The sequence below is a fragment of the Abramis brama genome (assembly GCF_963993115.1).
Source record: "Abramis brama genome assembly, chromosome: 6".
Classification (NCBI taxonomy): domain Eukaryota; kingdom Metazoa; phylum Chordata; class Actinopteri; order Cypriniformes; family Leuciscidae; genus Abramis; species Abramis brama.
In genome coordinates, this window is record NC_139968.1 from 39,544,511 (window position 1) to 39,560,441 (window position 15,931).

The 15,931-nt window shown below is 38.1% G+C and overlaps 1 protein-coding gene across 3 annotated transcripts; it reads left to right on the plus strand.

Moving 5' to 3' along the window:
- The first annotated feature begins 214 nt into the window (after positions 1 to 214).
- LOC311085820 (SLAM family member 5-like) lies at positions 215 to 15,080 on the plus strand. 3 transcript variants are annotated; one of them, XM_084118443.1, is made up of 6 exons: positions 215 to 279; positions 7,490 to 7,813; positions 9,169 to 9,453; positions 12,051 to 12,182; positions 12,516 to 12,857; positions 14,407 to 15,065. In XM_084118443.1, the coding sequence occupies exons 1-6, from the start codon at positions 240 to 242 to the stop codon at positions 14,487 to 14,489; spliced, it is 1,206 nt and encodes a 401-aa protein (XP_083974569.1). In that variant the 5' UTR covers positions 215 to 239; the 3' UTR covers positions 14,490 to 15,065. The 3 variants fall into 3 exon arrangements, with proteins under 3 accessions (XP_083974569.1, XP_083974568.1, XP_083974570.1); XM_084118442.1 differs by lacking the exon at positions 215 to 279 and adding an exon at positions 329 to 668; XM_084118444.1 differs by lacking the exon at positions 215 to 279 and adding an exon at positions 347 to 668 and having other exon boundaries at positions 12,519 to 12,857; positions 14,407 to 15,080.
- The last annotated feature ends 851 nt before the right edge of the window (positions 15,081 to 15,931 follow it).

Here is a 15,931-nt window from a genome sequence, read left to right on the forward strand (position 1 = left end):
TAGCCTAATAATAATAATCAGCTCAGCTAGTCGAGAGATTTAGATGATGACAGGAAAATTTTGTATTTTCAAGTGCTCAACCAAAACGGGTGGATTTTGTTTGTTTTGTGATTAGTGATATTGGACTATGACTGACTTAAAGTTAAGCAAGAGGTGTAATGTTCCTGCAGTCTGCCATTTTTTAAAAACAATTTATAGTGTGCATAAAGGAACATAATGCATTGTGTTTATTAGTTTGTATGTTTTACTCGGTCACGTGGAAAAGTTTCGATGAAACAGGTAATTCAAGTTTACGTGGTTACTCAAAATCCTCTCTCAGAAATTTCCTGATCTTCAACTTACCAACGTTTCCTCGAGACGCAGGTTTACTGGTTTACCAGCAACCATTAGGCTATCATTCAAAATATAGTCTTTCTAGGCTATTGTTGTTAAGTCGGTTAGATATAATAATATTAGTTCCGTTGTTAATTAGATAAAATTAGCCTATGTTAATCGTCGCTGTCAGCGCGTTTAAGAAACGCAGCGCTACCTGAAAGATGAACTAGAGAACGCACCTCCGATGACCAAATACACTACAACTTTAGGCTATTTTAAAATTTCAGATTTCATTTTAATCTACATCAGCGTAATGATCTGGCTTTTATTGATCTACTTTTTACTCTTGAAAGGTAAGTACAGATTTTAAAAACCTCAGAGAAATAGTTTTAGAAACCTCTTGCGCTTTCAATCTCTAAGCCTATCGTTTTTTTGCTAGGGTTCAAGCGTAGGCTATTTGCTATTAAACGAAATAATTTTAAATGCTTTGATTATACATATATAGGCTGTATATATAACAAAATGTTACTAAAGTATTTAATATAAAACATGTCTAAGTGGTTTACCAAATGCAACGTCTCATTAAAATGCTGATGTTGGCATCCATTTACCTATAGCCTATTGTTTGGCAACACTCTTTAATTAGTGGTGCGGCTAAGCAAATCATTGTTCTCTGGCATGCTTCTTCTTCATCTTCTTCTGGACAAGATAGTGTCTAGGTGTCAAATCGAGCGGCTTGAGGAGAGGTGTGCTATGACTTTTTTAAAATCGATCGGGCGTACGATGTTCGCTTATCGCTCATAAAAAAAGTCCCATAGACTTAACATTGCCACGAATTTTGACAGCTCCAAACGCGAATTTTGTAGAAACGTGGTTTACCACATTTAAAGGAGAAGTTCACTTTTAAAATGAAAATTCTGTCATCATATACTCACCCTTATGTTGTTTCAAAGCTGTATGAATTTATTTCTTATGCTGAACAGAAAAGAAGATATTTAGAAGATTATCAGTAACCAGACAGTTTTTGGGTCCCAATGACTTCCATAGTAGGAAAAAAAAAATACTATGGAAGTCATTGGGACCCAAAAACTGTCTGGTTACTGATAATCTTCTAAATATCTTCTTTTCTGTTCATCAATTCATACAGGTTTGAAACAACATGAGGGTGAGTATATGATGACAGAATTTTCATTTTAAAAGTGAACTTCTCCTTTAAAGAGGCCGACAAGCTCTGTAAGAACATAAATTCCCCTGGGAGGCAAGAGCTGCCTAGAATTGCCTCATACTACAGTGAAGGGACTGCCGATGAAACAGGTGCGCACACGTGTTTTTTCTACTATGGTAACTTGCATATTCATTTTTTATTGCACAAACTTTAAGGCTAACTAGATCACAATGTCATAGAGACATGAGGGTGGGCTTATTTTACTCAGGCAACCAAACAGTCTATCTGGATGACAGTGAAGCTATCAAGCCACGCCCTAGCAACCATTTAGAGCACCCTAGCAACAAGCTCCATAGATGTCAATTCAAAGAGATAAAAAGGGATACAGAAATGTAGTGGTGCAACGGATCATCATTGATCCGTGATCCGTTCGGATCAATATCTTCGGTTCGGCACACACGTGATCCGCGGATTGATTTATGGGGGAAAAAAAAGCACTCAACATTTGCTTATATTTGTTGTTCATTTAAACCGTTATGAACCGCAGAGAGCGTGACACCTCATTCGCGCCGCAAGACCTCCAGACGCGCGTAAACGCGTATTTACATTGACTTAAAGGTTGTCTAAGCGATCCCGGGAGACGTTTCTTCTTGTTGACATTCGAATTATTGTCAAACAAAACGGAGGCTGGCTAGACCCTCCCTCCTCCTCATCCCGTCTCCTCCCTCCTCCCCTCCCTTCCGGCATAAAGGAAAGTCAAAATAGTCACTACAAAGTTAAGTTTTACTGATACTTCATTCAATGTGTAATGTCGCCAAGTTAGATAAATGCTTTTATATATTGCAGAACAGAATGCAGAAAAAGAGAAAAATTATCTTAAAATCGTTTTGCCACCTGAGGTTATAAATAGCTCCCATACAAGGACGCAATGATAGCAAGATAACGTTAGCTTCGCGTTTCCCAGTGAGCATAAACAACGGCGGCGTTGTAAACCAATTTAGTCAAAGTTGTCAATAGCCTATAAATGAACATTCAAATTCACGACAAACCGTGGATGAAAACAACCCTTAACTTACACAAATTGTCGCCCTAACGTTACTGTGAATTTCCTTGATCGCTGCTAGAAACATAACGTAGGCTACATGTTGTATTCACCAAAGTTAACGCTGACTGCATAAATCTAGCTAATTACATCCTTGTGTTGGTTTGGCGAACATGAACGTCAGTTTAGAAAGAAAAGTGGATTTAACGTTACCTGTTCTGCAAAAACAGAGCAACTGAATGTCGGATAGTAGCTAATCCCTTCTGCCGGCGGAGGTCTCGCCACATTTCAAAGGTTTTTCCGATGTAAATTCGGGACTTCGCACGTTCCTTATCCTTGTCCCTCTTGCAAGTTGTTCTGTTCATCGGAACGTCGTCTCTTTGGTCGTGTGTCGGCCATAATTCAAACTTCCCTCTTCATCTCTCTCCTCCACACACCCACCTCATGTGCACGCGCACTAACCCCGCAAACGCGCAAACCCCACCCTCCAACACTTCTTGTCGGTTATTGGCTGGAGCTCTGTTTGTTATGTTTCGTGGTGCGGGTGAGCACAGTTTGTTTTTGTTGCCGTTTGTGGAGCCTGTGGTGTCTACAGAGACCGCGTTTTTTTACAGTGTGTTCAGGGGACAGGCAGCTAGCGGATAGTGAGGAGATGTTTGCTGTATGTGACAAAAAATGTTTTGGCCTGACATCGCTTAGACAACCTTTAACATTGAAATCACTCGCGCCAGACGCTCTATTCGCGTTTGGTGTGTGAACGCAGCACGAGGGTGAGGGCGGGCGAGAGAGAGAAAGAGTGCGAGTGAGTGAGCGAGAGTGAGGTCTGCTGTCTTGGCCATTAGTTGATTTACTTGTTTTTGTGTAGGTAATACGTTGTCAAATATGTTTAAACTTAAATAAACTACCTATACAAGTAGTTATGTCTCTTTGTATTAATGTGTCCTGTTATTGACATAATGCGCGTCATTGACCAAATGCGCAACCAGATGTTCGAATAGTTCGAATATATGTGTTTTTTTAGAGAGAATATTCGAACGTCATTTTTGAGCAATTTTGACAGCCCTATATGACAGTGGAAACACATCAAGCATTGAAGCATTAAAGGAAGGAGATATGCCTTTTTATGTTGCACTTTAAGTTGTTTTTCATTAATTATGTTAAAAGAAGATATTATGCCTTGTACACTTTAAGTTGATTTTATATATTTTAATTTAATAATTTAAAAGTGTTAATAAACAAAAAAAAAAGGTTTTTTTGCTGATCCGAAAAATGATCCGATCCGTGACTCTGATCCGAGAAACGATCCGAACCGTGAGTTTTTTGATCCGTTGCACCCCTACAGAAATGTCTAAAGCTATGTTCACACTGTCAGTCCAAATCCGATTTGTATCCGTGTGTATCCGCCTGGAATCTGATCTAATGACTGTTCACAATTGTGTATCGCTAGCCTGGGAAAACCCAGACAAACTTCCAGCAAATTTAGATTTGCTCTGCAAGTAGTCTGGCAAAGAGCTCATTCAAGCCGATTTCTAATCCGTCCAAATCGCGGCACCAATCAGAAACGTTGAGGCAGGCTTTACACGATGACGATCGCTCTGATTGGTTTTAGGTCTAGCCTATCCAATTGCGCCCAGAGGCGTTTGAGCGACGTCTGTTGGTGAAGCGCACCAACTTTTAAATGCATTATTATATTCAAATTGCAAACACATGAGAACAGTTTCCATGAAAGACCCACTGGCAGATTAACGTGCGACTACATTTCTCTCCGAAACGGTAGGAAATTAAATTCGATTTGATAGAGTACATACTTTTATGGCGTAGTGTAACTTAGACGAATTGGGATGCAGCATGGCTTTACACAATGACGATCGCTCTGATTGGTTTTAGGTCTATCCAATTTCGCCCAGAGGCATTTGACCGACATTCGTTGGTGACGCCCCTTTGGAAATGAGTTATTAATGAAGCTTTAACTGACCATAACTCAGTTACTACTGAAAATGGTCTGGTTTTAACCAGGATAGTGTATCGTATACAGAAACGTAGAAGGCTGTTCCTCCCGTACTTTGTTAATAAAACATTATTTGTCATTTTCTGCATATCGGGCACTTTACACAGCTTTCCTAATACAGCGCAGGGCTCGACATAACACTTGTCCGGGGCAAGTGGATTTTTTAAAGGGGCAAGTGAAAACATTTTTACCTTGCCTGGACAAGTAGCCAGATTAAAACTTCAATAACAACAAAATAACCAGGGAATCACTAAAACAAGAGAATTCTCATTTTATTACATTTAGTGTAAGTGGCAATTGATATGTGTTAGTACATAAACTAGCACTGACGGTAACAAGGTTTTCTGTTGAGGCTAAATGTGTTTATTGAATAACATCATTTCACCCAAATGCAATCAACATCGTTTCAATGTTAGGTAAGCAAACATCGGCATCGGAGATCAACGTTGTTTCATTGCCACGAGAAACATAATTTCTACATTGATTCTGTCAGTTTGCTGCCTGGGTCACACAGTCTCCCGAGGAGGAATCGAAACAAATGAGAGCAGCACAAACAAACAGTTAACATACTACGGCAAAAATCCAAAATGTGTAGTTTTTATGTTTATAACATATGACACTACCAAGAGTGAATACCATCACGATTAAAAATGTGACACTGATTTTATAAAACAGTTCAATAAACAAGTAGTTAATGTTAATTTCACACATACAGCGGGGGAAATAAGTCACCATTTTTCTCAGTAAATATATTTCCAAAGGTGCTATTGACATGAAATATTCACCAGATGTTGATAACAACCCAAGGAATCAGTACATACAAAGAAACCAAAACAAATAAGCTCAGAAATTAAGTTATGTGTAATAATGTGAAATGACACAGGGAAAAAGTATTGAACACATGAAGAAAGGGAGGTGCGAAAAGGCATGGAAAGCCAAGACAACAGCTTAAAACTATTAGTAATTGCCAAGGTGTCACACAAGACACATCTCATGATGGGTAAAAGCAAAGAGCTGTCTCAAGACCTTCGCAACCTAATTGTTCCAACACATAATGATGGCATTGGTTGTAGGCGCCATTCTAAGCTTCTGAATGGTCCAGTGAGCACTGTTGGGGCCATAATACGGAAGTGGAAAGACAATCATTTCACCATAAATTTGCCTCGACCAGTGCTCCTCGCAAGATTTCTGACAGAGGAGTGAAAAGAATAATCAGAAGAGTTGTCCAAGAGCCAAGGGCCACTTGTGGAGAGCTTCAAATAGACCTGCAGATAGCAGGTACTGTGTTCTCAAAGAAAACAGTAAGTAATGCACTCCACCGCCATGGCCTGCATGCACGCTCACCACGCAAGACTCCATTACTGAAAACAAGTAATAAAAACTCGGTGAGTGTTTTAGCGCAATTTTCTCACCTCATGGGATCACAACACTAAGAGATAGTAAATCTTTTCCTGGATTGTTTTTTGTGCGTTCCCGAGATTAGACCTTCCTTAACATAATGCCGAAAACCCGAAGTCTCTAGGTGGTCTGGTTGAGGAGTAGATAGAAGTGCAAGATTGGTGCGCACAGACGCACAGAACAGAAGTTAACAATTACAGAGTGAATTACATTAAGTCAGAACAGAGTTAACAATCGCAATTTGTCCGGTGGAAAATTGCGCTAAAAAAGCATGTTGAAGCTTGTTTAAAGTTTGCTGCACAACATTTGGAAAAGCCAGGGAAATACTGAGAGAATTTAGTGTGGTCACATGAGTGCAAAATTGAACTGTTTGGATGCCATAATACCCTAAAAACGCCATACACCTTGGTGTTGGCTCTTGGACAACTCTTCTGATTATTCTTTTCACTCCTCTGTCAGAAATCTTGCGAGGAGCACCTGGTCGAGGCATATTTATGGTGAAATGATTGTCTTTCCACTTCCGTATTATGGCCCCAAAAGTGCTCACTGGACCATTCAGAAGCTTAGAATGACGCCTATAACCAATGCCATCATTATGTGTTGCAACAATTAGGTTGCGAAGGTCTTGAGACAGCTCTTTGCTTTTACCCATCATGAGATGTGTCTTGTGTGACACCTTGGCAATGAGACCTTTTTGATTCCTTTTTGATTCTGATTCCTTGGGTTGTTATCAACATCTGGTGAAAATTTCATGTCAATAGCACCTTTGGAAATATATTTACTGAGAAAAATGGTGACGTGTTCAATACTTATTTCCCCCGCTGTATTAGACACAATATTGTCTGTTTTGCTCTATATTAGAAGTTAAAATAGTTCCAAACAAAGATCACAGCATTTTGAACTAATCAGTCAAGTGAAGTAACTAATCAGAACTAATCAGTCAAGTGAAGTAATTCAATGAACCATTCATAAACAATTACCCAATTCAGAGGCTGCACCCTTCGAAGGGCACATTTGAAGGCCTAACCTTAACCCTAACCCTAACCCAATTAAAATTAATCTCAGTTTATTGCCTAAAACGTAATTATAGCAATATGTCTACACAAAAGAGAGTCCTGCCTAGGTTCTGCCCCGGTACAGTTTGGGTCAAGCCATTGGTTTGTCTGGTTTGAGGAGAAAGAGATTTAATGGTGTTGCAATAAACTTGTTTAGAATCGGTAGAAAGGGGCGTTTCATTCCTGCCCATGTAGAGATTGCTGTTTATCCAGTTTGGTTTTATATCCATTGATGAATTAGAACAAAGTGTGATGAAAACGAAAATAAAAATATAACAAAAAAACCCCACAAGAGATTCGTTTTTAATGTTCATGAGAAGGGATGTATATTTTTTAGTAGTGTGGGATACAGTTGGACTCACTCAGAGAGATTTCATGTAGGCTACCGTCCGACTAGACAGAACATCAATGTTGATACTTGCCAACCCTTTAAATTTTATGAAGTTTCATGAAGATGTTTTGACAGAAATTATCTCCATTTGAGAAACTGTTTGTTTGTTCCTCAGGTGTGTTTGGTGCTGAAGACGCAGTGTCGGTGATGGAGGGAGATTCTGTCACTCTAAACACTAATACTGAAATACAGAAAGATGATCTGATACTGTGGACGTTTGGACCTGACAACACTCGTATAGCTCAGATCAACAAAATGATCAATATGGTCTCATTATACAGTAATGCTCTTGATGGGAGATTCAGAGACAGACTGCATCTGGATGATCAGAGTGGAGATCTTACAATCAGAAACATCAAAACTGAACACTCTGGACTTTATGAGCTACAGATCGCTGGCGAAAAGGAGGTCATCAAAAAATTCAGTATTATTGTTTCTGGTGAGTAGTTCAAATATATGCATTCGGTTTGATTTCATTGCTTTGCAGTCGATAGGAGAAGTGACATTAAGTTAAATCTAACTAACTTTATAGTACATACAGTATATAATATAATAAATGTAACTTTAGTTCCAAAATTAAACGTAGCATAATTAAGGTGCAACAAGATTTATTATTGGTATAACAAATTAAAGTCTAAAAGTTTTTAAAAGGCCACGCGCATCAATTGTCGGGGTCCAAGCACAAATGGCTTGTGTTGACAATACAGTTATTTAATGGCCTTGTCTCTTTTCAAATATTAGTCTTTGAGATTCTCAGTATGGAAGTATTATTCTATATACTATATTACAATAGAGAATATTGTCTCTTCATTTTAATTGACAGCAATGCATTCAGTCATGTCTAGCAAATTGACACAGTATGAATACAATATGTAAAAATAAAAGTAATTTGAAGATCACAGATTTCTTTGCAAACTGATTAGACTTTAATTAAATTAGACATTAAACTGTATGAAACTGTAAGTCTTTTGAGCCATTTTACACAGATTTTGTGATGTATATGGATATAAAAAAAATAATAATAATAAATTCATGAAACTCTGCATGTTTACTCACAATGTCCTGTTATGAATTTGACTATGTGCATCAAGTTTCATTAAATTTGGACATTGCGTTCAGCAGAAATAGATCGATTTGTGTAAATGGGCATTACCAGACCCATAATGAATTTATATCATTGCATTGCTTTGGCAAATCAAAATTCTTTTGATAACTATTTGTTCCCTGACTCTTTCTACTTAAAACTATGGAAGCCCATTTCTGCCACATAAGAAAAAAAAAATGTTTTGATAAATCATAATTATGCCATTAAAAAAAGTCATAATTAACTAAATGTACTGAACTTCAAAAGGTAGGAATCAGGTTAGGAATCAATTTAGCAAGCACAATTATTGTAATTTTTTGTTGGACAATATCCCTGGCTTCATTGTTTCACTGTGATGATATGTAACATCAACTATTTACAACTCATTCAATTCCTACATTATTCTTCTCATTGAATATTTTTTGTCTCACTCAGAAATATGCCACATGATGGAAGTAAAATGTGTTTGCTTATTGACTTTAAGAAGTTTGTTATTAAAATCTACCAATCAAGAGCCAATTATATAAAATTTCACATTGACACTTACCCAGATTTTCCTCTTTTGTAGTAGAAATTGCACCTTTATAGATTGCATGTTAAACTTCTTCAAACTACTTCATCAAGGTGGCTCTATTTAGATAAATATTTATATAAAGGATGATTCACCTGTAATTGTAATCATTCTTTGTTTATTCTCTCATGTTTTCCAGCTCGTCTGCCTGTTCCTGTCATCAACAGAGACTGTTCTTCATCATCATCATCATCATGTTCATTGGTGTGTTCATCAGTGCTGAATGTGAGTCATGTGACTCTCTCCTGGTACAAAGGAATCAGTGTATTGTCCAGCATCAGTGCGTCTGATCTCAGCATCAGTCTCTCTCTACCTCTGGAGGTGGAATATCAGGATAAAAACACCTACAGCTGTGTGCTGAACAATCCCATCAGCAACCAGACCACACATCTGGACATTAACACACTCTGTCACACATGTGCAGGTACGGCAGCGCTGATTTGTTCTGCTCTGCATTATTGATACTGTAACGCCCACCCATTAGCCCAATGAAGGAATCCAACGATGTGGGTGAAGGTGTAATGTGTGTGTGTCTTTTCAGTGCTCCATTGAAGTTAGCCAGTTCTGAAATAGTCAGAGGATACAGTGCGAACTATTTTACCCTAAGCGGCCGCTCACTGCTGACAAAAGGTGTCATTTTTTTAATAGTCGCAAGATGCACCGTGCTAAGTCAGTGATAGTCAGAAATCGGAAGGTCTAATGATGTGCCCCATGCTCCATTCATTAGTGCCTTCGGTTTGATCTATCCTGGACAGAGATTTGAGGAAACACCAGACTACACATTAATCTACTAAAATAATGATTTCAGAATAATGCAGAATAAATCAAATATAACGTTTTATTTGTCAGGTAAAATTGCATCATGCCAATTACACAAGTAAATGATTAAAAGCCAATTCAGAAATAATAAATACATGATGACATCGAGTACTCAAAGATGACTCTAAGAGTAAGCAATGCATTCCTGACAGAGACACACAGTGTAAGACTTGAGAAAACACTGACACACACTGTATGGGGGATGTTCCTGGTTACAGATTCCCAAAGTCTGCTCTGCCACTTCCTCTTAAATACCCAGACCAGAACAAAGGGTTATACCAATATTTTTTAGAGTTGTTTTGGGTCAATTCATGTACCCCAGGGGGTAGCACCTGGCCTGGCTCCGCCCTCCTGCGTACTTCCGCTCAATTTTATTTCCCTTCAGTACTACGTCTGGGATTGTGGTGTATTCTTTGGTTTTCATTTTTTTGGCGGCCCAATCAGCGAACAGAGGGAGTGGCTGAGAACGATGACGTTGATGTCGTGCATTAGTTTGAGTTGTAGTTCCGTAATGGCAACGGAGAAAGATGTGAGCGAAGCCATTCGGTCCGTTGTGGCAACACTGCCGAATATCCAGAAGTTAAAGCCGGAGCAAGAACAATCTTTGCTGAGTTTTGTTGGTGGCCATGATGTTGTGGCCCTCCTCCCCATGGGGTTCGTCACAACGATACGTTAGCGATTGGTTATGGCAGATCCAGAGTGACTCTGGGCAGATCCAATAGTTTTAAACTTCAACAGAGTATCCGCCTACAAGGAAGTTAACGCTTGTCAATGGAGAGAGGCCAGACTCTCTGTACAAATGAAATGTACGAGAGTCTGGTAGAACCAGGCTAGGTAACACCTGGGTTTGAGGAGAATTATCAGATATCTTTGTAAGGCCCGATATATATTGGTCCAATCTGCCGGTCCGCCAATACACGGGGAAGGTTATCACGTGCTCTGTCCTCACTCATGCAAAGTATTGGTTGGTTAAATTTACAATACATTTAGTTATGTATTTACTCGTTAATTCATCTGACTCCATAAATGAAAGGTTTTAATAATATCTGTGCCTCACTAAAAGTGAGCGAATGTTTGACTATTCCTTTTAACCATTAAATGAACAATGTCAAAATCAGTTAGAATAATCACATGAAACAATTTAAAATTTCAGATATCAGAGATCAATTCCACAATCAATTCAAATATCTAGAACATGGTTATACATTGGTTACACCAAATAATCTTACCCCAGCTTGTACCTGAGATAGAGAGAGAGAGAGAGAGAGAGAGAGAGAGAGAGAGAGAGAGAGAGAGACAGAGGGAGAGACAGCCCACCTATTCCATTCGTGTCCAGCCAAGAACCCCAGATAGAGCACGCACACCTTCCTTTATACTGTTTGCCCAGGTGATATGGGGGATGGGGAAAACCACCCTCAAATGGCTTAACCAGTTTTCTCTAAACTTCAATAAACCTTATTACCTTTTATTTTATCTATCTGGATATGAGATATCTGTACCACTCACTTTGAGACATTTCAAATGACACCAAAAACATAACAGTCAATGATAAACATTCACATTAAACCATATTCTTGTGTGAGTTCTTAGTAGTTTGCGGAAGTGAGGTCGTATGGGGGAGGTCAAATGGTAATTAGCCCTTTGTCTCAGACCAGGGCCTCAACCAGTATTTTCAGTCTTACATCTTGAAGAGACGCAACCCAAAGAGGAGAACAGGATTCTCCTAAGTTTTCATTCTTTCTCATAATACCAATGACTGCAATTAAATTAAGACCATTTTACCAATCGCACTGAGACATTTAAAATGATACCAAACATGAAAAGGAAAAACAATAGATTCACAAGATACATCATATGTGATATATAGACAATCTTAGTGAACTTTAAGTGACTTGACTCACGGGGAGAGGAAGGGAGGAGGGAGAGGGGGATGCAGAGATAAACAAGGAGATAAGTTTGGGCAAGACAATGTCCTGTGCTCTTTCTTTGAGATCTTCTGTCCAGAGTGCGTTTTATTGCTTTATTGCAGGATGAGTTTTATATCAGCTTTTGTCTTAGCAGGAAAAACAGTTCTTACAATACCTCTCAACTTTATTTCCAGTTCTCAAGTGTCCCATAATTACAATGTCAACATTTTTGTAATCTCACCAGTTTTATACTCACAAGGTTTGCGTTAACTCTCTCTAATGCATTATATTACAGTGGACGGGTCGACAGAAGGAGGTTTATCATCCAGTCATATAGTGCTGATCTGTGGTTTTGTTGGAGTAATTGTTTTAGCTGTTGTTGGAATATTCATCATCCGCAGGAAATATAGAAATACAGATCACATGGGTAAGTTTGCTCTAGAGTTAAAAAATAGAAAATATGAGCTTTATATATATATATGTATACACATTACTCAGCTCAGTGTCTTGCCCACGAGTTTGGCCTGATTAAGCAAAAGGTAAAATAAATGTTTTATATAATATATATATATATATATATATATATATATATATATATATATATATATATATAAACATTTTTACTTACATTTTGTTTAATCAGACCAAACTCGTGGGCAAGACACTGAGCTGAGTAATGGTAAGATACTGTATCTGAGTCTATTCTGTTATTAAACACCACTACAATGTTTAATCTCTACCTCCACTCCCGTTTGCTCAGCAGACAAGGTTGTTGCTGAGAAAGTTGAAATGAAGACCGTGTCAGCGACGGTGGGAGAGTCCGTCACTCTAAACACTGGCCTCACTGAAATACAGAGCTGTGATGTGTTACAGTGGAGGTTTGGAGAATCAGGCACAGATCAAACTAATCCTTTTAAAGTCATCACCAGACTGAATGAACTGAACAATAGCGGTTGTCACGATCATGATGACCGAGTTCACCTGGATCGCAAAACTGGATATCTCACCATCAATGACATCAGACCTACAGATTTTGGAGTTTATAAACTAAATATCATCAGGAATGGGAGAAGTATGATCTCCAAGATATTTCTTGTCCAAGGTGAGTAGCTCAAACCTGTCAGTGTAATAGTTTTTAAAGTCCCTATAAAATCAAAATTAAAGTTTTTTGGGCTTTCAGTATGAATATGTTAGCCTTACTGTTATCTATAAGCTAGTGTGCTCCAATGACAAAATTCACATTTAGATTATATAAGCATTTAAAACTAAGTCTGCCAATATGGATCTCTGATTTTGATGACATCACTCTGCACTTCATCTTCTCATCAGATTTTCCATCCAATTAAATGCTCTCTAGAATCTGAAGCTCCGCCCCCTACATTATAAATAGATGCTGAAATCGGTCACTTGTTAAAACAGTTATTATTTTCTACATGGTGAATGGCACACAGGACACTATATAGGGCAGGGTTTCTCAAACTCGGTCCTGGAGGGCCACTGTCCTGCACAGTTTAGCTCCAACCCTGATCAAACACTCCAGGGCCGAGTTTGAGAAACCCTGATATAGGGGATAGGCAACGATTCAGACAGTGTAATATGCTTTTCATTGGGGCGAAGGAAGTCTGATTTCACATTAGTGCCACGTGAACCGCCACAGCTCCAGTCCAGAGACAAAACAGCAGCAGATCATATGATTGAGTCGACGCAGACCACAAAAAGAATTGGACCCATTTGAATTCGGCACAGAATGCTGTATTTTAAAGCAAAATGGAGGAGATACAGTTTGACAGATTCTGCATTAAACAGCACTGATGAATAGAAGAGATAGCACCAAATAAACACCAACATAAATTACACACTCTTCAATCTACACATCCTCAGTATGATTATGATCACTGTTTTGCTTTAATAAGAGTTTCACATTAAATCTAAAAGGGGAATCTAGACTGCCATAAGCTGTCAAATGCGGCTTTACCTAGCTCAACAGCTCTGGGGTGGGTTTCCCGAAAGCATCGTTGGCCAACTATGGTCGCAAGTTCCGTCGTTACCAATAGAGTTCAATGGACATTGCGATGAACTTGCTACCATAGTTGGCCAACGATGCTTTCGGGAAAACGCACCCCTGGCCGACTCGTGATATAAACGACACGCTATTGGCTATTTAAAAAAGGGGAGGAGCTGTTCGATATGTCCCGCCCTGTCTTACTGTTTCAGTGGGAATTACGTCAACACACTGAATAATGCTGTGCATTTCAAGGCACTTCAGTGGGAATTAAAGTGCATAGGCACTATGTGAACAAGTTTCAACAAGTAATATATTTGTACTGGATTTATTGGCTAAATTTGACATACAGTTCATAAATTGCATTCAAATTTTATTTCATAACCTAGTGCTGGAGACGAAAATGCAATGCTTTTTTACTTTCATTAATCCTTTCAATATCTATTGGCAGAATCAAGTGCCAAATATTAGCTAAACATTAAAAACCCTGATGTAAATGATTGTTCTTTGTTCTAATCTCTTTTTTTGTTCTGTATTTCTCCCTTCTTGTATATTTTAGGGTATATATTTGGGTAATGGTCAAATCCACACTAGATGTAGATGGAGCTAAAACTTTAATTTTACTGAACTTTTCTATTCTACCTTACAGATTCCTTAGAAAGAGAAGATGCGCCAGAGGAGACAAACTCACTGTTGAAGGATGGACTGATCTCTGAAAGCTCTTGTCTATAGCGACATTATCCCTGAATGCTTTGGCAAATGTGTTTGAAATGATTCTGCACGCCTGTGAAAAGTATATTGACAAAGGGTTTCTTTAAACTTCAAACTAACATTTTTTTGTGTGTGGTTATTTTAAAGTTAATGGAACATGTTTCCATTAACCGTGATCTTGTCTGTTATGCAGATATTAATGTCATGTAATTTTCATGTCTGTTACATTATATAGTGTCAGTTTCGCTGTTTTGATCAGTGTTAATATCAACTGAACAAAACAGGTGTTTGAACGTTTTCTGTCCTCTAGTGGACAATCAGGATGTTACAGTTATATTATTTGAATGAGAAACTGTAGTTTTGGCCTGAAACTTAGCCTCATTTAAAACAAAAAATGTTTTATTTTTAAATATATTTTTTGGCTATACATTTTTAATTTTAATAAAAAAATTGTCTTAAGTAATGATGTCAACTGTCTAATTAATTGTTGCATTAATTTGCAGTATAATTCCTTCATGATATAAATGTTACAATTAACATTTTTTAGGATTTTACTGTAACCCATTTAATTGTTTTCCATTAAAATTATTAGCTTGCATTTTTTAAAGTGTTGAAGACATAGTTTGAATTTGAACTTTGATTTATTGGTGGAGCTTACATTTTCTAACACACCCATTCACAGCGTCAAATTTCAAAACGTTTGATAGTTGTTGTTATCTACTTCCGGTGTGGGAAATCAAATCTGATCCATTTAAATCCCAATGAATGATGAACTTGCTTCCTCATTTTTACGTAACGCGGTAACTCGCTTAGAAAAGTAGAATGACGGTAATCGTCGCTGTCAGCTCGTTTAAAAACTCGATGACATCGAACAATCTGACACACAATGGAAAACTTTCATAACTACAATGGACTTTGTTTACTAATTTTTTTACTCACACATAGCCTACAGTGACAGACACAGGCCATCCACTGGCACATGCCATTGAAGATCGGATGTGCAAATATGCATAGTGACGTGCCATTGGCTTCTGTGCGTCAGATGCCATGTCACTTAATCACTAATACTGCTGCTGGGGTTTCCGCAACTTTCATTTTTACTATAGATACTTTGCGCCGGATTCCCAGGGTGTGACGATTTTGTTCTCTCAAAAACATGGGATAGACAATATTTGTTTTATATTGCTTTTTGTTTTATCACATTATTCTCATTATAGACTCTTGTTAATGGTTAATATAGCCTATTTATTTAAGTTGTATTTAGATGTCTGATCTGAGTAGTGTCAGAGTAAATATTGTGGTGTAATCTGTGATGTGTGATGACCTCTAGCAGCGAGTTTGAGGAACTGTAGATTCAGCATTAAACACGGATGCTGTTTGACCATCATGTTCTGTTATGTAAGTCCTGGTAATCATAAAGACAAGAAAGTTTCTTTCTTCTTCAAGGTTTATTCAAACCCACA